The 23,821-nt window shown below is 52.4% G+C and overlaps 1 protein-coding gene across 1 annotated transcript in view; it reads right to left on the reverse strand.

The window, feature by feature from the left end:
- The window catches only part of STK32C (serine/threonine kinase 32C), a 79,919-nt gene extending 57,852 nt beyond the window's left edge, over positions 1–22,067 (reverse strand). Inside the window, exon 1 of the mRNA XM_084290619.1 lies at positions 21,934–22,067. Within this exon, the coding sequence (XP_084146745.1) occupies positions 21,934–22,018 (85 nt within the window). The 5' untranslated portion in view covers positions 22,019–22,067. The remainder of the gene's footprint in view (positions 1–21,933) is intronic.
- Positions 22,068–23,821: the final 1,754 nt, after the last annotated feature.

The following is a 23,821-nucleotide window of genomic DNA, read 5'->3' on the forward strand; positions in this document are numbered from 1 at the left end:
ATTTTACCCAACGTGGTGCAAAGGCACCGTACCCATATTCCATTCCCTTCCTCCAGTACAGTCAAACCTCCAAAACCCCTTCCATCGGTGCAGCCGAGTGGGAAGGCCACCGATCCGAGGTGCGGCACACGCTGATCCCGTGGGTCCTTGGGGCGCAGAGCCTCAACCACAGCCCCACGCACACGGCATCGCCTCCCGGCTCGTGCCCGCTTTTATCCACACCTACCCCGAAGCACCTGCTGACAGCAGCACTGAGACGCGCGGACATAGGCAACAGCTCTGCGGTGTTCCAAGAGGGATCAGTGACAAGGGTAAATTATCTAAATTGGTGCAAGTCAGATTTTCACTTCAAAAAGATAAAAATCACACGCACAGTACATACCTTGACGCCTGCATAAAAGATGTGCTCCAGAACTGCATAATATCTGCCGAAATTGTCCATTTCAGGAAGCAGGACTTCGTCTCGCTTCCATTTGCAATGCACTGAAAGCCTGTGATTATCACTGAAGCACATGTGGTTCTCTCAAAAAATATAAATAAAGCAGGAAATGAGGAGCAAGGGTGCTGCAAGTGTTTAATTAGGGCCACCCAGTTTGCCCCAGGATGGTGATGTGTCTATGTCAGGCATCACCACCGCTGGGCTATCACAATATCAGAGTTTCAAACCCAGGTAAGGCTGTTATTAAGCTGAGAGTTTTACAAATACAGTAAGAAACAATCCCTGCATTGAAAAAAGTTGGGTTTCTGATTAGGCAGGATAGGAAAAAGTCCTAATAAAGCAAAATGGAGATGAAACTGGCCAAGGCTACAGAGCAGGTCAGGATGCCAAGCAGGAGCTGCCAGCACTCCTCGCACTCAGCCCGGCGCTGTTCGCATGGCACAGTGCTGCCTCGCCTCTGCCCTCCTCTCCAACAGGTCGGCACAACGTCCTCTAGTCCGTAAGAAATCAGATGAAAATGAGACCTTACTGAAGTACTAGGAGATAATCAACATTACCAAGAAACTGACTTCATTTGCTGGCGATGCAGGCAAGTTCTACAGATGGAAAAGACAGACTCTAAAGGGGTTTAAAGCCTGCTGCACACAGGTGTTTTCCGCACAGGATATTTTCACAGAATCGCAGAATACTGTCTGAAAGCCAGCTTGTCTGCCCCAAGCCTCCAGAAAGGAGCTGTGCCTGAATCACTCCCAGCAGCACCGCTTCCTACGCCTGCAGGAACTGCAGCTACCTCAGAGGCCCACTCCCCAGGGCTGACTGTACATACTTACCATTAAACAGCCTTCCATAAAACCCAACCACTCCTTCCTTCCTGTTTGTTAAATGAGCTATTGCTTCTACTGACAATGGAAACTGAGAAAAACGTTCTCCCTTCCCCAGTCCTCCTCCCACCCGTCCTTCATGCGTCAGACATCCCGGTCCCTCGGTGCTCTCCTACCAGGACATGCTTAGGGCTGGGATGTTCAGCCTGGAGAAGAGAAGGCACCGGGGAGCCCTTACTGCGGGTTTTCAATAATTAAAGGGGGCTTATAAAAAAGACGAAGAGCAATTTTTGCTCGGGCAGATAACGACAGGACAAGGGGAAGTGGTTTTAAACCAAAAGAGGGGAGATTTAGGTTAGAGGTTAGGAGGAAATTCTCCACTCAGAGCGGGGTGAGGCACTGGCACAGGCTGCCCCAGGAGCTGTGGGTGCCCACCCCTGGCAGTGCCCAAGGCCAGGCTGGGGGGCTTTGGGCAGCCTGTGCTGGGGGCAGGGGGTTGGAATTGGATGATCTTTAAGGTCCCTCCCAGCTCAAGCCCTTCTATCATTCTGCGATTCCTCCAGTCCCTCCCCACGCAGCCCCAATGCCTGGAGATCAACACTGCCTGCACCCAGCTGAGGCTTCGTTATTGGTAACGACCCACTACAAGTTCTAGGTACAACATCTTTGCTTACAGAAGTGCTCTCTAACCCATTTCTTTCCAGCCACTCATTGCTCCGCTGCTGCTGTTGTCACTGGAGATGCTGTATGCACAGGAGCACCTTCTCAAACTGCCTTACACTTCGCTTTTGTCTCTGGCATGCTCTAAGCTTTGCAACTCTCAGCTCACCAATCCTTTAAAACATCTCATCTTTGGCCAATTACATCTTCCATGACTTTCACTTCAGTCTCCAGCGCCGTTTCCCATGCAATCGATCAAAAGTCCCTTCATACTCCCAAAGAGAAAGACTGGGCCTTTATCTCTGGATCATTTCTAACTTTCTCTTGATTGCTTCCCTTACACTGCAATGCAAAATTTTATGTTCCCAGGTCCTCTGGCAACAAACTCCTCCTCCACTTCTTAGAGGTCTTTGCACCACAAATCTACCTCCTGGAGTCGCGAGCCAGGACGAACTCTGCTCAGTGCCTGAATCTCAGCACAGCCGACGCAGCTCAAAGCACGGCGTGGGGCACCTCGGCACCACAGAGCCCACCAAGCCCACCCAGCCCCAGCCATGCGCAGAGGAGGACAGCAGTGCCCGGTTTTTCCTGATCTCAGCAGCCCTGCTGAGCTCCAGCTGCGATGCTGATAAGCAGGAGAGAGCCATCCAGAGCTGTCCAGAGCCGCCGTTGTGCACAGGAGCTAGCTGCCCCGGCAGCACCCAGATCACCACGAACCACGACGATGCAGGGAACCTACAGCACCCAGCTGCAGATGGGACCAAGGCAGGTTTCATTACTAGTGAAGTGCTTTGGCAGCCCTGACATTTTGGGAACACAAAACATATAACTCGGTGCAATTTTGCATGACATAGTATCTTTTCCATAAAGAAAAATAAAATACCCTTTAAAAAGCTCAGCTCTTCATGTGAACATTGCATGAAGGATATGGAAATGTTCTCTTCTCTATGAAGTGAACATCTTAACAACAGATGGACCATATTTGGATCCTTCTTTCATAAATACAATATTCACCATTTGGAATAAAATGAGCAGTACAGCTGTCCATTGTCCTCACTTGAAGGGTTTTTTGTTCATTAAATAAGCAGGAAATCAAGAGTGTGGAGGAACAGAAAATCACAGCACATCTTAAACAACGCTGGGGTAACTCTCAATGGCTTTGCAGGGACCTTACACCATCCACACGCACAGAAATGAAACATATGATCCTGCAAACCCTTCTGGAGCAGAGAGCATCTCCTGTGAGCAGCAGCACTGAAAGGATGAGGATTGTTCACCTAAATCATTGCTGAAATAGAGGTCTGCAGTTTGGGAAGGGCTGCTTTTCCCCTCTGTGCTTTGCTACTTAAACCTCACAACAGCTACAAAAACAAGCAATAATTAAACTGAAAGCTAATCTGCTGTCTTTACTTAGGATAAATTATGAATTGCTGTATTATGGACATTCGCTAATTCAGAAGGCTGCTAAATCAAAGATATCAATATTCATAACTCCCTGACCCAATGTCCACATAATTTAATAACGCTGGCCTTGTATGGCTTCGGTGAGGCCAGCATCCGGCTTTATTTGGTAGAAACAGGTCCTGCAGGAGTAGGCGCAGAAAGGAGCAGAAAGCTAAACTAAGGCAGAGATGACTCAGACGAGGCCGTTAGAATGAGGTAGATGATAAAAATACCCAAAAGACGTAAGGGAAATTGCAAAAACACTAATTTGGTTCTAAACCAGTACAACTGGGCCATTTCTTTCTCATTTGCTAACCCGACTCTAAAATTAAACATAAATAATGTTAGGGGTGAGCCACACGCAGGCTCCTGGTACACAACCACACCGCTCCCCTAGCCTGCCACACATTCTCCACGCCAGCCCGACCATCCGGTGCCATCTCCCAGTTCCAAGGCAGCCAGAGGAGCCAAAGCCCGGCGGTGTGGTGATGCTTCCTGCCCAGCCTCAGCTCCGTGTCCCCCCACCGCCACCCCGACCGCCCCGCTCCGGGGAACGCACCCTGCGTAAACAGTTCGTGCCAGGGCTGGTAGGAAAAGTTCTCTGAACGATAGAAGAAAAGAATAGCAAAAACCTAGAAAAGTGCGGTGTGTTTTTAAGTCTCAAAAGGCACAGATTGATTAATCAGCTCTGCACCGAGCTGAGAACAAAACGCTACAGCTTGCTTCGCAACTGTGACTGCTTTCACAGCAGAATGTGTGCAGAAAGCCAATGCGAATGTTTTTCACTTTCAAAATTAAATCTCTCTAAGGACAGACATTAATTTCTTTTAGGCTTCAGTACTAGAGCAGAATAAGCTACTTTTATCTTATTATTTTGAAAAGGAAATTTTTGTTAGGAAATTGGAGATTTGCTTCTTTCAGCAGCAGTACGTTTCTCCCTCTAATTGCCACTAAGTAATGGACACCTATTTAATTAAGGACTCTTTGTAATTTGACAGCGATCTCTAGAAATAGTTTCTCTCTTGAATTACCTCCCGGAAAAAAATTCTGTCAAGGCATAATTGAGAAAGTGACCTTCATGGTGAACGGGGGGCATGGAGACAGTCCCAGCACAGGTCACTCCTGGGCAGAAACCTCAGAGCGGCTCGTGCTGCCCCTCGCTGGGATACAGGCTGCTAGCTCCACGCCAACCAGGGGATGCTCAAACTGTGGTCTGTGGGTTATCGAGGCCCTCTTAGTCATCCTGGAGTCCCGAAGGGTTTTTCAGAAAAAAATCAAAAGCCTCGGCTGAATTTGTTCTCATCTATGTCAATGGCCTGTTAGGCAACGGAGCGAGGCAAAATGGAAACTGTCACTGAGAGCTTTAGAAAATCCCATTCTTAATTGTGTGTCAAACGTGTGCTGCACATTTTAATGATATATTGAAAGACACGTACGTTGTAATCCATTCCTCATTATCTAATTATGAAATGCAAAGTCATTGCCAATTTACCATTGCAAGACAATCTCACAGCTGCTTTCATATTGACACAATAGGCTGAGACTTTAAAATAGACCCTTCAGAGGCAGAAAGTGATTAACGGGAAAATCAGGCCCTTTTCACGCTAAGTGACAATTGAAGGTACCCACTGTTGTGAACAGAGAGCTCACTCAGAGCCTTAAATATTGTATTCCTGCTACAATATCTGAAGTTTCTAACTCAAAATAAATGAAGGCAGGTTGTGATTTCTTTTTTTTTTCTCTTCAGCTTTCTTAGCTCAGTTCTCAAAGGCCCACAGAGTCACTCTCAGTGACTTCTCCGTACATTACATCTGTTTTTTCTTGCGTTCAGGCTACAGAAAATGAATGTAAAAATATACAAACTGGAAGTTTGGGGTTTTAGTGACTAGACTCCAGCTTGACAGTGTATCTTTAATAACTGTATCTCACATTAGCAGAACATCTTTGTTTACGCCAAACATACCACATAACATTCAGCAGTATACGAGGAAGGATCGTAATTAAAGCTGTACTGTAATTGTCAAAACAAACAAGCAACATTGATTTTGCTCATTTGCTGATACAAATTTGCAATGGAAACAGAAAAATCCGCTACCCAGCATGTTCATTTCAGTGAAGTGGCGCGGGAAAAAGAGAGACAGGGCCATGGGTTGCACGGTTGGATGGTGAGCACCAGACCAGCCTCACAACACGTAGAGCTGTTTGGTTGGGGTGGATGCTGCACCAGCCTGAACGCTCTTCTGAGGAGCAACTCTTGCAACACGCACATAACTTCTTGTATGAAAAAGCCCAGAGCAGAGCTGGGGTGTGTTATGGTTGGAAAACGTAGTGAGAAGAACAGAACACACAACTACAAGCTCTTGCTTAAGTCCCCGACAGAACTCTCCTCTTACTTGCTTTTTAATTAACCGCCAGTAATTAGCATCACTCAAGCAGCCTCCGTAGAGTACCTCCGAAAGGCTTTGCACTACCCTCCAGAAATAGTGCACTGTAATTACAGGCTGAGCCTCACCAGGCCAGCGGGGCTGCGCTCCTCCAGCACCAAACCCAGCGAGGACATTTTTCTTCCAGTCATTCCTATATTTAAGTCTACAGAAGCAATTTTTTACGTGCAGAGATTGTTCTCAGCTCCAGTTCAGGATCCAGCCTCACGCCACACGGCACAGAGGTTAGTGCTCACGGGGAGAAGACGCGCTGACAGCTCTAGCCAGGACACCTGGTCCGGGCAGCACAACTGTGGTCCTGCTTTTTGCCGAGATTTGCCAACACCTGTGTGACACTCACACCCGCCTGGATGCTAAGCAACACTGAGGGCAGCCCCCAAAGCTCCTAACCTCACGTCTGTCCCACCACGGCAGTGCCAGCGGGACGCAGTGCAGCGCTCTGCTCGCCAGCAGCACTGCTGGTCCAGCCCCACAGCCGGCCACAAATGGAGTTGGTTACTTCACAGCCCTTCAAAAAAAAAAGCAGTGACAGTGCCTGGATTTTGCTTGAAAATGGAGCTAACAGCACAGCACGCAGAGGAGTAATGTTTTAAGTGGAAAAAGCCATTTATGCAGATAATGTTCTATGCTTGGGCAATTAAAAGAGAAACAGGAACAAGCGTTCAGAGAATGCGCAGTGAGAGCGGTGCAGCAGCAACGGGCCTGTTCCCTGCGTTACTCCCTGCTGTAAACATCAATTTCTTGTTGCTTTTTTTTTATGCTCTATGACATTAACAAAGTAAATTTAGAAACAACAGACTATTTATACAGCAATACTAACCTGTGGAAATCGCTGCCCCAAGACTTGAGCAGAACAGATTCTCCAGTCCTATTTTTTAAGGATTGTCAAGTTGTATTACCACAAACATGCTGACAGGCTAAGAGAGCAATAGGAAGGATCACTTTTTTTTTCCAAGATGCAAACTGAAGGGCAGGAGATGTTCCTCCCCTGCTGCGCAGCGCTGCACGACTTCTGTCATTAGCTGCTGGTGCGACTGCTCACGGAGATGGGACGTTTGCCAGATGCTTCAGAAGCCTAATTCCCTGTAGGAGCTGTACAGAAAGTTAAGAAGTGACGTTACCTGTTTAAGAAAAGCGAGAAAACGTATTTTGGTAGCTTTCTTACAAAACGGCAAGCATTATGATGGGGCACTGTTGAAGGACGAGATGAAGCCCTACTCGCAGTGCTGAGCAGCACCGATACCCAAGCAGCGAGGAGCAGCTCAGGTGCGATGGAGTGCGTGCAGCATCCCGCCTTCAGCACGGCAGTGACAGCTGCTGCGCTCCTCCAGCACCAAGCACAGCGGCGGTGGGTCCGCGAGCAGACCTCCCAGTTGCTATGGAGATACCGATAATAATGAGCAGTAAGAGTAATTGTTGAGATACACCAGTTGCTAACACGAAATCCAATGCAGTTTATAGTACCGTAATAATATTCCAACTCCTGACGTGCTGTTACACAAATGCATCTAAGAGGAACAGAGCCATTTTGCAGAAGGGAAAAAAATGATGCTTTGTAACAAAAGATCAGGGTTTACAAGAATTTTCAAAGTAGACAAACTACTGCTTCTGCTAGTATCACGCCACTTGGAAAGGCTCTGACACCATACTCAGAAGATTTTAAACATTAAATAACAGTAAAAATAGCAATATTAATAATAAACTGTGTTTTCTTAAGAAAAATTGAGCCACATTAAATCCAGTAACAGTGGGTAACTTAAATCCTCACACTTTACATATTTGTTCTGTGTACCTAAAGAAGGCTACAAAGGCTGCTCAAAGGAAAGAAGAAAAGGAACTACCCACTTGTTGTTCAGCTTCATGTTTTATGCAGAAACAAACGCTGAGGTATTGTGAAAAAATTACTGGGCTTACACTGGCAACTGGTGCGTGATTGATCACCTCTGAACAGGAAAAGTCCCCCGTATTTTTATGGTAAGGAGCCCTACAGCTGTTCGTGCTGTGGGATTTGATCCCCCCGAAATCCCTGTGCCACGAGGACGTGCTGCCGGGCAAGCAGCAAGCTGCCCGCTCCCTGCATTGCCCCCGGGCTCCCACCACAACCGGGCGCTGACCAAACCCGGTCCCGCTGCCCCGTGCCATCCCCGCACCCAGCTCCCGGGAGCCGCCCGACACACATGCAGCAACACACCAGACAGAGCAGGCAGCTCAGCGGATCGCAGCGCCGGCCCTGGCCCCGTCACACAACCTGACAGACGCCGGGCGCCTTCGCGGCGGTTTCGCTCCTGCCACGCGAGGTGCCAGCAGGAGCGCCAGGAGCCCACGCCACCGACGGGCACGCTGACGTGTGTGTGCCAAGAGGCAACCGGGGCCGGGAAGCAGGAGGAAGGGAGGGGTTGCCCTCGCCTTGCAAGGCAGGCAGGCTGAAAATACCTCCTGTGCCACAAACGGGGGTGGCATTCCCAACAGGGTCTGCACAGGCCTTTACACAGGAGCTGGTCCCTTTTGTGTATGACAACCCAGCAGAACCTGACGAGACGGGGAGCCCCATCAGCGACAGCCGCCCTCATCCCCGTGCCTTTTGCACACACCTGCAGGAGGCCAGGCCCGCACAGCCCCCGGCCCACACCCGCAGCCCCTGGGCACACCCAGCGTGGCAGCAGGGATCCCGCCAGCTGCAGCATCCCCCCACATCGGGGTGAGATATTTATTAAAAAACCTTTTAGCCCTCTCCATCCCTCAAGGTGCTTTCCAGTCACCCTTCAGGTCTTCCATCCAGCACTCCCTCGTTTTTTCACCCTTTACTTCCCTTCTGATAAGGGTACAGAGCATTTGGGTTTCACGTGAGAACTTAGGAATATCTGAGATGAAGACAGAATTCAGCAATTTTTTACTTCTTTTTAAATTACAAAAGGCTCTATAAGAAGTTTGAGACTGATATGCGTTGGCTTTGTGGCTTTGTGTTTTTTTTGTTTTGTTTTGTTTTGTTTTTCCCAGGGGGGAAGGGGTAGGGGGAGAAGACGAAACCACCTTCAGCCTCAGTGCTATTTAATGTGTTCTACGATTATTGCTGCTTTTAGCAGATCCTTCCAGTACTGCTTAACTCTCCCGTGGACACAGTGTGTGACAGTCCTGAGAAAAGAACTCTTTGTACAAGGAGTTTCCAAGAAGATCTTCTTTCAGGACACTACAATCAGCAGCTTCTGCTTTTTAATCAAAAGAGGCTCTTAGTGTCTGCCACACCAGCAAATCCATTGTTGGGCATGAAAGGCAGCCTTGTTCTTCCCGCTGCTTCGCTGTGCCTGGTAATGACTATCAGAGCATGGGAGGAAAGGAAAGGAAAGAAAAGAAAAACCAGCCTGCATACTGGGCAGCTCAGCGCATCCCCTTACCCATCACACTGGTGAATCTCTTGGCTAAGCACACAAACGCCCCCCTCATCCGCGAAGGTGACCACACCAACCCAGCGGTGCCTCAGTTAAACACCACACTTGTGTCACTACTCATCATCGCCGGGTCCCTAAGAAACATTTTGTCCTGCGATAGAAGGCATGCTTAACGAAACGCAGCTTTCCTGCTTACCATGGATTTGCTGTAGCTCCAGCAGTGCTGCACATAGCACATTTACATCGTTTAAGGGTGGTCTGTGCTCCAGCTTTCTGCAAGAGCACTGCGTTCCGCTTGAGTACTGTGAAGAAAATCTAAAACCAAACCAGCCAAAACCACAGCCTCGTGAAGAAGGGCTGCGGTTGTCCGCTCTGTTCATTGCTTGGCAACTAGACCGATGAGCACCATGGAAATGCAGCCAGTGTCTGTCTCCTGTGCTGTTTTTTTTTTAATGCATGCCTATTAACAAGCCCACTGGAGAGGACGATGAATTCCCCCAGCACTCACGGAGTGGGCCAGCAGCACGCCGCTTCGCAGCACTGGGCACGTGGCATGGGCTGCTCGGAGCACACACTGCACCACACCGTGCCTGGAGGAGCTGGCTCAACACACAGCAACAAAAGGCTTTGCTGCTTGAATGGGCAGGCAGCTTTATATATATACATGTAATATATATGCATTTAACAAAGCTAATGAGTTCCTTATTTACTCGCGTTGTGATGTGAGCAGCACGCGGGATCTGCATGCGCATACGTTGTACTTAGAGTTAATTTATACGTTACCCCATTAAGATAGCGTTCCCTGCGACAGCACTGTCAACACAATTATGATAACTTGAAAACAAACTCTGGATTTCCTTCCTCAGCAGAAGCCACCGGTGCAGCCTGCACTGTGCACGTGGCTCCAGAGAGCTATTTTAAGCGCTCAGTCCTATCTTTGTCCTGGAAGCTCACGAGCAGCAGACACGCGCTCCCAAAATACCTTCAGCTAGGATAAACCGACGTGCTCTTCCATCAGCAGTGCCTCGGGATTTTAACGCCTGTGGGAAACGCTGCCTTTCGAGTGCCCTACGCTTTTTTGACGAACACAGCTTAAGAGAGGATGCACACTGCAGGCCAGCAATGCCAGCGGCTCGCAGGGCTCTGAGAGGAAAAACAACGCATCCCAAGGAGCCTGCGGCAGGAGCACCGTGACGAATTCAGCTAAGCAGCAGCCCTCAGCTCAAAGGGGGGCAAAGACAAGAATTATCAGAACAAAAAGCACTCGTGAGGCTTGGGGATCTTTTTATCTTGCTGTGATGTCTGGTGCCTGTACACGCGGTGCTGTACCCTGCCGTACATCTCTGGGATCAACCCTCACGTTCATCAGGCAAGCTGCTTCCCAGACCTCTGCAATAAGAGTGGCTCTTTTTTGCAAAGAAAGAGAAAGAAAAATTAGTATCAAGATAATAAATTAGCAGTTGTCAGTCATACGTGCCTGCAACGTAGATAAGTCTGGAAAGGAAGCAAAGACAGCCATAAGAACTCAAGGAATACTTGGAAAGTTTCATTTGACGGGGTAGGTTTGACCCCAGCTCGGAGCACTAATTCCCTTCGGTTCTCCCCAAAGCGAACAAATCTGTTCTCTGTTCGGCAGGTAACAGAGGCGGGTGTCCCAGCAGCTGTGCTCAGGGGGGCCGCCAGCTGCACGCAGAGGGGCTGAGCCTGCCCACCCCGTACCGCAGCAGCATGGAGCGGATGACACTTGCTGCTCGGGATTCATTTAAACCCCACAACAACAAGAAACAGACCCAAATTTACAGGGAACGGCAAACAGAATTATTTACAAAGTTTAACTTCTCTGGGGAAAGCCGGCATCCCATTTCTGTGATACGAAATTCTCCTGAACACTGCCAAGTACCAGCTCTCAGAAGAGAGCATCTCATGCAAAGGGGTTTAAAGACAAGGGAGGGAAGCCTGGCCCGTCGCCTGCTGAGCCGAGGGCAGGCGGCTCCCTGAGCCCTGTGCTTGGTGCTCAGCACAGTCGGGGCACAGCCACAGCAGTGCTCCCACCAGGGCTGCTGGTCTGCGGGCTCTCCACCAGCGCTGAGGCACAGAAACGAAGCCCTCCTGCAGCCCTGCTGGGAGAAGGAGAGAACCAGCAGCAACTGGCAACCCGTCCCAAGGCAGGAAGGAAGAGGGGAGCCTCCGAAGAGGGGATAGCTTCTGCGGTGTGGGATGGAGATCAGCAAAATCTAAACCAGGGCCAGCAGAAACACTACACTAAAATTATTTCTGAAGTGTTATTGAGGGGCAATCAGCGACTGAACTGTTTGTTGACATTCATCACGTTCTGACAAACAGAAGTGATTTGTTCTGGTTAAAAGAGACCCGCTATTTTTAAAGGAATTTCACACATTGATCTTTATATCAGAAAGCCACACAGGAAAACACACAACATGCTGAAAACACTCATTAATCAATCCCTACGTTCTCCTCCTGCAACTGCGCTTGTTTTGACACCTGCTTGCAATTTTCCTCGCTGTGGCATTTAACACGAAATAAAAACTAATCAAGCGAAAATGAACAGCGAGTGCGAGTGCCCCGGCGCACCGAGCTCACCCTGTGCCAAACACACCGCACCGTGCTGCCGACAGACCCCCTCCTGCTGGGCACTGCCACGGAGCACGGGGCACCGATGTCCCCGCTGCAGCCCAAGGCAGCTCCCTGACTGCCCCAGCCATTAGAAACACATTTTCCTACGGTACAAACAATCCAAGCCTAATCTATATTATTTTCTGTATTCCCTACTTCCTAGTCTTGCCTGCCAGTTTCCATTAAAACTGGAGAACCAGCAAGATATAAAGCTCACGTGCAGTATGCAGCTTCCCAGTGGATTACGAGACACATGTTTTACAAGGTCATTTAGCATTCTACATATCCGAGGTTTAAAGAAGGCCTTTCACATGAGATACATCACCCTGGCAGCGAGAACACCCGGAGTCGTAAGGGCAACGCCATGTCCAACCAGCAGCAGCTGCGGTAGGAGATTTACCTGATGCGAGGGGTAAACCACCAGAGCCAGCTGGAGGCTCGTAGTGTGCACAGACCAACTGCACCGCCCGGAATATGCTTGGGCAGATCTCATTTCTGCTCAGTTGTCATGGCAGTGGCTTGTGGGTGTTCGCAGCATGCACTGACAGCGAGTGTCACACCTCAGCAACACACTTGCTACCCAATGCTTCGAAAGTGCTTTTTCTGTACTTGAAATAGCCCAGAAATGGTAGTAGCAATGAAAAGCTATTTGCAAGCAAAGCCAGATGTGTTCATGAGATGTCCAGAGACTCCTCAGCTGCGTGCACGCACCGTGCTGCTTGTGCAGTCTTTGGAGAACAGACTTTGAAGGACCTTGACTGATGCCGGTGGTGTCCTGGATGGGTAACTGACATTAAACACACGACGTTTCAGCTCCAGATCCAGAACCCACCCCGTTTCACTGGCATCCCACCTAACCCCCGGGCAGACCCGCTGGCTCAGAGGAGCCAGAGCTTCAGCGCAAGCCCTCGCAAGCCTCTTCCTCCTGACTTGTGTCAGCGTATCCAGGGACCAGAGTTAGACCATGGGAATTCTGCAAGTGACCAATACAGGGGATCTAAGCAAGTACTCCCTCCGTGCTCTCACACTGACTAACCTGTCCGGACACCAATAAAATTAAAGTCTGGTGCTCAGAAGTGTCTGTGGTGCTAAGCTCCTACATACTGCACCAGTTCATCATCAATTAATTTTCTTCCTAGTTACTACTGGATTTCTGTGATCCCTATTCTCCCCTTCCTGCTATTTTCCTGAGCAAAGCCAGCTGTGTTTTCCCCTGTGCAGACCAGGCACACGAGTCCCGAAGCAGCACATGGTGTCTGTGAAGGCACCGCGCACAGCGCCGCTCAGAGCACGTATCGGTCTCAGGAGCACATGAACTCCGTGCTGATAAGCACAGAACCAAGCAGGTTTATTTTCTGAACAATCCATGACAATTACCAGCTTCCAGAGCTGTCATTTGAGCTGTAAATACATCAGTAACTGCAGTTTGATTTAATTACACGGGACAGGGAGCCACCAGGCTGTACGGACTCGGTGTGCAGTCACACCAGCAGGCTGCTGGCTCAGTACAGCACAGTGCCCGCCGCTCCCTGCTAGTCCCAGGTACCAGAGAAGCCCCCGAACCTCAGCCCAGATGTGATTAGCACATCACCATTCACACACTGCCATATCTCATTGCTTAGCAGCATTCAGAGCCGTCTGTTCCCACGCGTCCTGAGCACTTTTAATTTTCTGTAACTGTCACCTAAAGCAGCGTAATTCCTGAAGAACAGGGGAGAGGAGTGGAGGACACTGACGTTTATCTCCTCTTGTTCGGAGAAGCTAAGCTGCTCGCGAGCCACCTCCTCTCCACTTGGGGAGATGAATGCCAGAGCTCAGACCAGCTCTCATGCCTCTTTCCTCGCCGGCTGCCCGCAGCACACGCATCCCCGCAGCGTTCGGCTGTCGGTGCCATTCAGCGCCTGGCGCTGCCTTACTGCTGTCCAACCTCCAGCCACACAGCGGGGAGGTGTCACCGGTGGGTAACGCTCGGGCTGCTGCCCGTCCCAGGGCTCACCTCCCCTGTCAGCTCCTGCTCCCGGGTGGGCCCCAGCAACAAGAACTCGGCCATGGCCACGGGGAGCTGAAAGCCCAAACTCTGATCCAAACGCAGAGCCACACCATCACAAGCTGCACGCAAACGTTACCATGCAAGAGCTAAAGCAGCTGCAGGCGGTTACACACTGCCCAGAGCCCCATCAGCTAACTCCTACTTGACAAACGTATCAGATCACGAAAACAACAACCGTTTCCATTTCCAGGAAGGTTTTTCATTTTAAACGATACAAGCCGACGTTCTGCCCGCCACGAGCACGGGATGGCACCACAAACACCTCCACACGCCCAGCAGTCCCTGTGCATTTCTCCTGTCCGAGAGCTGCCAGCACGGGTGTCCCAAAGCCACCTGCAGCCGTGCGCTGCGGCTCCTGACCGGCCCCATCTGATTGCATTCATACCCCGGGAAGATGCGGCTGCAGGCCTCAGGGGAAACGCTAGCAGAACGGGAAAGGCGATCATTACATAGCAGGAACGTGATCAATAAGGTGTTTAAACCCCTAACAACATGCTCTTACACACCACTCGAAATTCACAGAAGACTGCTTTAAATGGATTGTAGCGACTGTGGCCTTTAGAGAACGGATGAAATATTAATCTGATCTAACATTTTACCTGAACTCTATTTCTGATTACTTTTTCTTGATCTGCCCTTTTCCCTCCCCATCCGTCAAGCACCCCCTGAATCGCAGTCAGCTTTGTTAATTTTCCCTTACTTGACTTCAGGCGGCCTCAGCTGCCGTCAGGGTTTGTTTTCACCTCAACTCCTCCCTTAGGACTTCCCGTACACTCGTTTGCCCCTCAAGGCCTTGCATAATCTTTCTCCCTTTTTCCAGGAGATGCCTGGGATGATCCTATGTGAGATGGGGGGTGACAACAGCAGGATCCTGCAGTGCACAGTGACAACACCACGGGGATGGAGCTGCATTCAGCAGGGTGCTCTGTCACTGATGGGCACATCACCACATCAGCCCGAACTCAGCCAGGGGACCCCCAAGCTCAGGCACACAGGGGCTGTGCAGCGACACCACACAGCCGCTAACGCCAGGGAGATGCCACGGTCACAGCTTCGCTCAGAGCAGCAGCGATCAGCCAGAGGGTGCCCGTGACATCCTGCATGACCTTACTGCAGGCAAAGGGCTGCTGTAGGGCTGTGCGCCTCCCGGAGCCTCGCTGGAGCAGCCTGGCAGAGTGCTCCCCAACAGGAGCCGTGCACAAGCTCCAACCCCTCCCTCCCCACCCTCAGGTGACCCTGGCTTCAGCTCCGTGACCCTGCAGGCAGGGCAGGCAGTGGGGAAGAGGCCGCGAGTCCCCCCAGCCTCCTCTGCCCTGCCAGCTTCTATCTCCGGGCCTCTCGGCAGCCCCCCGGTGCAGAGATCAGGGAGGCTCTCGCACTGGGCACACTGCCCAGGTCAGTTCCCTCAGGAACAGCACCTGCAGGGTCCCAGCGATGCAAGCCCTGCTCAAACGCTGCTTGGGAACCCTTCACCTGAGAGTATCGACACTGCAAGCATCTGTCACAGCTGGTCCTGGTCAAAGGGCCTCTCCGTCCCACTCGCAGGACGAAACGGCTGTATGAATGCTGAAACATTCAAATGCAGCAGCCTTGTCCAAGTCGGCTGTGTGTGCTGGACCTCTGCTAAATGAAGTATGAAAATCTGCAACATGCTTACCCTGTCGATGCTTTGACCAGCTGACATCTTTTCGATGTCATGAGAGCTTTGTGAGACAGAAAGCTTGGTGGGGGACAGATGCAGAGGAAGGCAAACGATGCCACGACCCTGTACCACCCGGCGCTGGACCAGGACAAGCAATGCGGTTGTGTAAGACAGATCGAGAAATGAAGGCTGTGTCTAAATTGCTAATGGTAAAACTGTAAAACAGAAAATGGACAAGTAAACCTGAAAAAAAAAATAAAAAGATTTGAAGGAACAAAGTACCTAATGAAGTGCAGAAAACATTTCCAGCCTCCATGCATATTGTATCATCTCTTTGAAAGACAGTTTAAATTTTTAAACAGTTGCAAATTAGAAGATTTAAACAAAAATATAGAAGCCAACAGAGAGAGATAAAGCATGACTTCAAGTAAGCAACCGTGACAGTTTTATATAAGTGCAATTTCGCAGCGTGCAGATCAGAACAGTATTTCTCCAGGTTACTTTCAGTGCTGATGAAGGGGCTGTGGTCCTCAACGTGGACAGTAAAATGAGAGGGGCATTATTCATTATTTCTGAAGGAGAAGGAACCAATAATCCAGCTGCTGGGCAGGTAACTACACATGTTCACGGTCTGCAATTGCTGAGCTCGCTGGACTTGAACCATTTCTGTGTTACATGACACAAAAACTTCACGCGCAGAGCTCCCTCAGCAGAAAACCAGCAAGAACGGCAGGTTTTTGCAGCACTCTGCACAACAAACCGATGCAGTGACCTCAAGACCTCACGGCAACTTGCAGAGACGGCAATCACGCCTCGCCCAACGCGACACCGCGCGCCTCTCCTGCCTGTCCCCACGGGAGCTGAGGCAGCGCCGACATCGCTGCCTGCCCTGCACTGCCGTCTGCTCCACCTCGTGCCCACCCCTGCCAGACCCTGCTAACGAGTCAGGGGACAAACGGGTCCGATGGGCTTTAAGCACGGACACCCGATAGAGGTGTGTGTTAGAAGTGAGCCTGATCGACCCCAGGAGGCTGCGCAGCGCCGAGCCCACCACTGGCAGTGCACCCTCAGCAGCACCCCCGGGCCCACCGCTGACCCAGCTCTGGTTAGAAATGGTAACTAAAAGGTTTAAATCACAAGGGGGAACAGAGCGCCTGCTTTTATTGGGAGGTCGGGCTGCAGCAAGAACTTGTCTCTGGGTAAACTACACACAAAAAAAGCCACAGATCTGGGAGAAGAAAGATTTCAAGCAAAATAAGAACAACAACAACAAGTGGCAATACTAAACACAGCTTTTCTGACACCTCCTGGCAATTTTCACTCCCTCCTCCCCCCAGATACTTACTTAGCTACCACTTTGATGCATAAATGCTTTTTTCCTCTTGTTTTTAAATAACAGGCAAAGGCATCTGTGCTCCCAACCCACAGCCACACGAGAGCCAGTCGACAACAAAAGGTTTGCTCTGCAGCCTGTTGGGGATGTTGGGATCCGTAACCTACGCAGGCCTGGAGGCACCGGTCCCTGGTTGCCCCCACGGGATAGTTCCTTTACCTTCATTTTAGAAAAAAATGTAATAAGCAATTCAGAGAGCATAGAGGCTTAGCAGATCTGTACTTGACCCTACAGAAATGGGATTTTACATTCACCCCACTGGACCCAGGGCTCCCCGACCCAAGGGGCAGTGCCCAGTTGCTCAGAGCCCACAGCCCTGCTGCCCTAAGGACACTGGGCACGGGGCATGGCAGCGGCTCCTGGCCTCTTGGGGACGGGTCTGGGGGGCCCCGTGCTCCAGAAGCCCGCATGGCACAAGGCAGCAGCGTGCACGGGGACACGGGGCCTCGAGGAAGGGGCACAAAGTACAGGCTCCCACTGCACACAAGGAAAGGCCCAGAGTAAATCAAGCTTTGCTCCCGTCCCCCCATCCTGCAGAGTCAGTCCCACACCGTGCCCTTATCGCTCTTAAGGTCCCTGCTCCCCAAATAAATGATTGTGGGGGAGAGAATCTCAACCTTAAAAGTAACACTGAGCCCTGCAGACCAGGCTGGACGTCTCGCTCCCACAGGATCAGAAAACAGGATGCAAAAGGAGAACAACAACACAGCCTGACACAGCCCAACTCTCGCCTTTGAAACAATTTGAGCCAAAATGAAAGGGAAGCGTGAGGGAGCGCCCCTCCGTCCTGAGCCTCGCGGCAGCAGCAGCACGGAGCCGCAGAGGAGGGAGGGGAGGCTCCAGGACGGCGCCGGGTGAGGGCAGGCGAGGCCCCGCATGCCTCACGGCCCCTCCATACCCTGTGCGGCTCCAGGGCGCGTCGCCCGAGGTCTGGCTCCAGATCACCACGACGAGGCAGGAGGGATCTGTGTTCTGGTGCGCGTGCAGTCCTACGGCCTGCCAACACATTGTTTGAAATTAAAATGGAGATTATTTTAAGCACGTTACCCCAGGTTTTGCAACTTCTTGCCTGTTTCCATGGGGATGGGAGCCGTGCCGGCAGCTGCTGCAGGGCCCTTCAAACTCCTGCACATTTCTGGAGGACTACCAGGGAGAGAGCCAGGGCCATCCCCCACACACCACCCAGCTGCGACGAGCCCTCCGGGCCCAGCACATCCCTAAAGCTGAAGTACTCCAGCTTCAGCTTAGGTAACAGCTGGGAACGTGCCTTCAAGACACTGAGCAGGTTTCTGCTCCCCCACGAAGACAGCTCGCAGCACACAGCAGGCTCTGACGGGTGGCCCTGCAGGAAGAGGCTCACCACCAGCACGGCACTGGGCACCCCCAGCCCCCTGCAAATGCTACTGGGGTGCCCAGGGGCCCTGCAGCACAGCAGCTCCCTCCGTCCTGGGTGAGCTGCCCTGGCAGTGCCAGCCACACACTGCAATGGAAGTGCACACCACATCGCCTCCCTGCTTCTGCCTGCTCACCCCAAATCCCAGGTCAGGGCTGGCTCCCACCAGCACCCGAGCCAAAGCATTCTGAGCACAGACTGTTTTTGTTAGGGAAACCCCAAACACTCACGGACACACCACCTAAGGCAGCGAGCAGCCCTATGGCACGCACAGCTTGGAGTCAGACTGCTCGGCTGCGGGAGCTGTACAGCTGGGACCCTGCACCAAGAGCAGCTCTGTCGAGCAAGCAAGATTGAAGACAGGAGGCTGGACGGTGCGTCGAGTCCTCAGCACTTTGGGAGAGAGACAGACAAGGGATTGGCATACGCTGACTGAGACAAAACGCTAATCAAGACAAACACTAATTAGGCTGCCACATTACAGCCCCGTAAATCTGCTGGGAACCTGCAGTGTCACCACCCAGGCAGAAGGCCCTGGGACCAGGCACCTCCTCAGAAGCAAGAGAAGAGCAGCTTGGCGGGTGGTGCCAGATGGTTTTACATGCTGCCGTTCACATTTATACACGCTTTTTTAGGAAGCCACTTGGACTCTGGAGGAGCCACGACCAAAACGCAGCCCGTAGATATGTAGATAGGGGCACACTGTGCCCCTCACAGAGCTGTGGGCAGCACTACCTCCGAGTGCTCCTCGTGTTTCCTCTCCCTCAGCTTTTGCCTTTCCCAGTCTGAGCACATCTGCTGAACGTTTTCTGAAATGGAAAGGTTGAAACATTCCTGTTGGTTTCACAGTGACATTTTGTTCCCCACTTGGTAAAGCAAACAAACAAACATACAAAAACAAACAAACAAAACATTTGTTTGGGCTTTTCCCAAAGCAGAAAATCTTAACTGCCCACATTCCCTGACCTGCTAGTGAGCTTTTAGAAGGTTCTTATGGGTATAAGGAAACGCTAAAAAGCCCTTACAGACAAGGACCAGTGTTTCCTGATGCGCAACAACACGTGGCGATAATGACCTGCGCACAGACCATAAATCCCCAAGCCAGCTACAGTTGACTTCAGTTTACTGAGGCCACCGTAATGCCAGCACATGACAGCTTTGAGTCTTCAACCTTGTAGGCTTTTTCCAGCTCTTACTTCTTTTTTCCTTACCTGTTTTTCCTTTTACACTCATTAACATTCTCTGTTCAGAATCCAGGCACAACCTACCTCGTCAAACGCTTGCTGTCAAAAAGGCACCGCTGCTGCCGAGCCTCTCTGGACGGCCAGGCTGGCGCACACACCCCAGCCGATGCAGTTTTAGCAGCTTCTGCACATGCAAAGCTGTCTGTGTAAACAAAAGCTCCTGAGTTGACATTCACAAAGGGGACGGGACCATTCTCTACAGGTACCACTGCTTTCTGGAAGCAAACAAAACACACCAACACTCCCCTGTCAGGGTCAGCTTTCCAATTACTTGAACCCCGACTCTGAAACACTCGGAAACATTTCAAAGATTTTATCAGCCACCACGGAACAGCAAAACGCACGTGCTGCAGCCAAGCACCACACCAAGAACATGAGTGGCAGCAAGAGGTGCCAATGCCCTGCTTCCAGGACAGCTCTGATGAGCCACGCTGGGGGCTAGCGGTGGCCACCCCAGCCCGTACCTGGGCGCAGGGCTAGCAGCAGCCAGCCGGAGTGGGGCAGGACGGGGCACAGCAGCCACGATGGGACAGGAGGTGGGAGCAGGATGGCCACGTGGGGCTGCACACCCCTCAGAAGCAGCGAGGACTGAGCACGGGTTACACCGACACCACGCTTGGAGGTGGTTTGATCCCCGCGAAAACAGCGGGGTCTGTTCTGGAAGGAACGGAGCACGGTGCTGAAAAACCTGGAGGGGGCCAAGAGACCTGCATGAGAGGCGCAGGAAGATGAAGTTTTCCTTCAGTCACAGCCTCAGAGTGCTCACTGCCACAACCCACCACGGGCTCACCAGACGGCTGCGGTCACAGCTGGCGTTCAGCAAGGCAGAAATACAGCAGCAGGCCCGTCGGTTTATCAAGGTCAGATCCAGCAGCAGGGAGCAGCCCAGGCTGCAGAGAAGGTGGTGTTGCTGAAGCTGAGGACAAACTCGTTACTCATTACTGCCCAGCCCACGAAACCCCACTGCACCCTGGTTCGACCACGTCTACTTGGCCCAAAGCCTTGGTCATGTAAGTCTTGAAACCCGTCCTAGGGACATCAGGCAACACGACGCTGTGGGTTCGCTGCCTTAGAAATGTCGCATCTGTAGCTAGCACTCTCTGAGGGCAAGTTCTGGACCTCACGTTCGTACACATTAGAATAAATGTTAGCCTTCCGTTTATGTACAGCCTTTCATAACCAAAAGGGATTAACCACTGCATTTAGGCAGCCAGGCTCGTGCATGCCTCACTGGGAGCCTACGGGTAAAATTTCACGTGCTAATCTATTTTTAATTTTTTATCATTATTATTTCACTTGAAATTGCCAGCACTAGTAATTCTCCCGCATGCTGTCACACACAAGGCGAAAGCACTAACTGGCTGCTTTATTTAAGGAAGTTATCGGAATGTCTTAAGGGATCTCCATAGCAACCCTGCTGTGCCAGTAAATAGGAGCTCACCAGCACAACACCGCCTGCTCCCAGCACACACCAGCCAGCCGTGACAAAAGGGCAGGCGATACTCAGAAAGTAACGTCCTAGGAAGTCTCTGCTACCGCTGAAGCGCTGCTGAAGCACACCTTACTAGATGGCACCGGGGTTTTGCCGATGCCCACGCAGCTGCAGCGGTCAGCATCTCCACGCTGGCCGTACACAGGCTCGGTTCAAAACGCGGTGCCTTCCAGATCACGCAGCAAACCTCCAATTTCAGCGCTTCCCCGCGGAGTGCTTGCTGTTCCCGTGCACGCCGCATCCAGATGAGGTTTTTCACCGGGCACACGCGGCCAGGTGCAGCCTGGCAGTCCCACGGCCGGTGGGCACAGAGGGGTTTAAAGGACTCTGCGGTGCTCCTCCCAAGGGGGATTTTGTTCGGCGCTCCCTGTGCAGCTCGGTGCACGAACTGGCAGCTCCTCCCTGCTTTAGTAACAGCCCGGAGACGCGAGGGTCGGGAACGCAGCGTGCATTACCCTAACCAGCACCCAGCCGTGCGGGGGGCAGCGGGGGTCGCCCAGCCCGGACACGACGCCCGGCTCCCAGCACCCAGCACCCAGCTCCCGGCGGGGCCGTGCCCCCGCCACCCCCCCGGGGAGCACCGGGGGCACCCAGGGGAGCGGGCTCCCCGCCGCCTGCCTGGCGCCTCTCCCGGCTCGGCCGCCCCGTACGGAGCCGCACGGCGCCTGGGGAGCCCGGCACGGGACGGGGGCACTTCGCACAACTTGCGCGGCCGGCGGCACCCGGCCTGGCGCTCCGCCGGTGCCCCCGCGCGGCTCGGCACTGCTCGGCACGGCTCGGTTCAGCACGGCACAGCACGGCACGGCTCAGTATGGCACAGCACGGCACGGCTCGGCTCGCTGCCCCCCGATCCCCCCCCGTCCCCCGCGGGGCTCAACAGGTGCGCACTCACCGTCCTCCCTCTCGTCGAACACGGGTCTCTTGGAGGACGAGGCGCTCGCTCCCATCCTCTTCTTCCACTTGCCCCAGTGAAACATCGGGGCGAGCCGCCGGGCATGCCCCAGGCGCCGGGCCCCGCCGGCTCCCGCGGCCGGGACGAGCCCCCCGCCGCCCTCAGGCGCCCCGCGCCCCTCCGCCGCCTCCCCCCCGCATGGCAGCGCCCGGCGCCGCCGCCGCCGCCGCCCCCCGCGCCGCGCCCGCTGCTCCTGCCCGCGGCGCTGCCGCAGCGCGGCGGAGGGAGGCGGCAGCGGGGCCGCGCCGGGCGGAGCGGGGCCGGGGGGCGGGGGCGGCGGCGGGGCGGGACGGGACGGGGCGGGCACGGACGGGGCGCAGCGCCCCCGGCGGCCGCGGGGACCGGCCCCGCTCCCAGCCCCGGCCCCGCTCCCGGCCCCGGCCCCGCTCCCGGCCCCGGCCGTAGCGCACAGCCCGCAGCCCGCAGCCCGCAGCCGCCGCTCCCTGCCCAGCCCTCACCCACCGGCCCTCGCTGTCACTGCTCAGCCTCACCGACTCGCCCCGGTCCTACAAGAGGCAGGCACTCAGGGGCTGTGCTCCCCCAGCAGCGACCCCGAGGACCTCTGTCACGCTTAGCACGAGCAACCAGGAGGGATGCGTGGCCCGCTCGCACCGCCACAAACCGCTTGGCAGCACACACACACCGCAGCGTGCAGCTGTTCTGTCCTGCCGCACGAAGCCCTGCACACGAGGAGGACGAGCTCTGGCCCAGCCTCTTGCTGCAGTTTTGTTCCGAGCAGCGCTATGTGATGGGCGAGCCGCGCTGCCTACAGAACCAGCGCCTCCAGCTCGCCAGCTCTGGACATCTCCTGCCCTTCTGTCGCGATACAGCTCGGCTGCTGCAGAGCTCCTCAGGAAAACACTTTTTTTCTCAAGCTTTCACAGGCTTTGCAGGACATGGAGCCATAACACGCTCATGATGCCATGCCTTCATGGGCTGTTGGACAGAAATGTCTCCTGGAACATCCAATTCAACGCGCTGCTCAGAAACAATTCCTGGTGGTAACAAAACACATCAGACATGTCCAGCCAAGTGGCAGCTCTTCGGCCATTACGTGGTGTCTGTTATCACAGCAGTACTTCCAGAATTTCGGAGGCGATGCTTTGCAACTCTTAATTTAACATGTGTGCTGTTTTCTTCTGCGGCATGCTTTGAAATGGATAGGTTAGTTAATGCACTCTTTATAGGAGATTTGCTAAGAGTTAGTCATTATTTGCAGAGCCTGGAAGGTGTAAGAGGATTACAACTGAAGGGTGTAATTTAAGAACAGTTTTCCAAAGGCAGAGAATAGTTCTTAAATTATATTTATTTGAGAAATCAGAAAGAATAGCTCTCAAATAAAGAGATGGAACACCTCAATACCAGATGGCAATTTTTGCTTTGTCTAGGGATCATTTTGTTTTTCAATATATTGCAGATGTCTGAGCCATCAGCTTTCACTCCCTCTTTTCTCTTTCTGTTACATTCTGTAGGAAAAGTCTGAAGACTGCCATGCAATGGCCTCAGTCTGTCTGCCAGCCAGTCGTCACTTCTCTCTTTCTCCACTAAGGCTTGGACAATCAAACCACAGCCTAGAATCACAGACTTTTTCTGAGAAGTTTGCAGGATTTACTACTATAGGATGAAAGAGTGGTAAATACAGAGTTGGTTGTTCAAATTCTGGGGGAGTTTCCTTCCACCAGATTTCTCAATTTCTTTACCTAAGAAACCAAAGAAGGTGCAGCAAGGATTTTTTTTAATTGGTTTTATTGTTTGTTAAGGTTGGTTTCGGTGCTGTTCAGAGCACAGGTGAATTAGTGCTGCTCAAAGCTCTGTACAGGGATACGGG

Source organism: Netta rufina, assembly GCF_964035555.1.
Source record: "Netta rufina genome assembly, chromosome: 7".
Classification (NCBI taxonomy): Eukaryota; Metazoa; Chordata; class Aves; order Anseriformes; family Anatidae; genus Netta; species Netta rufina.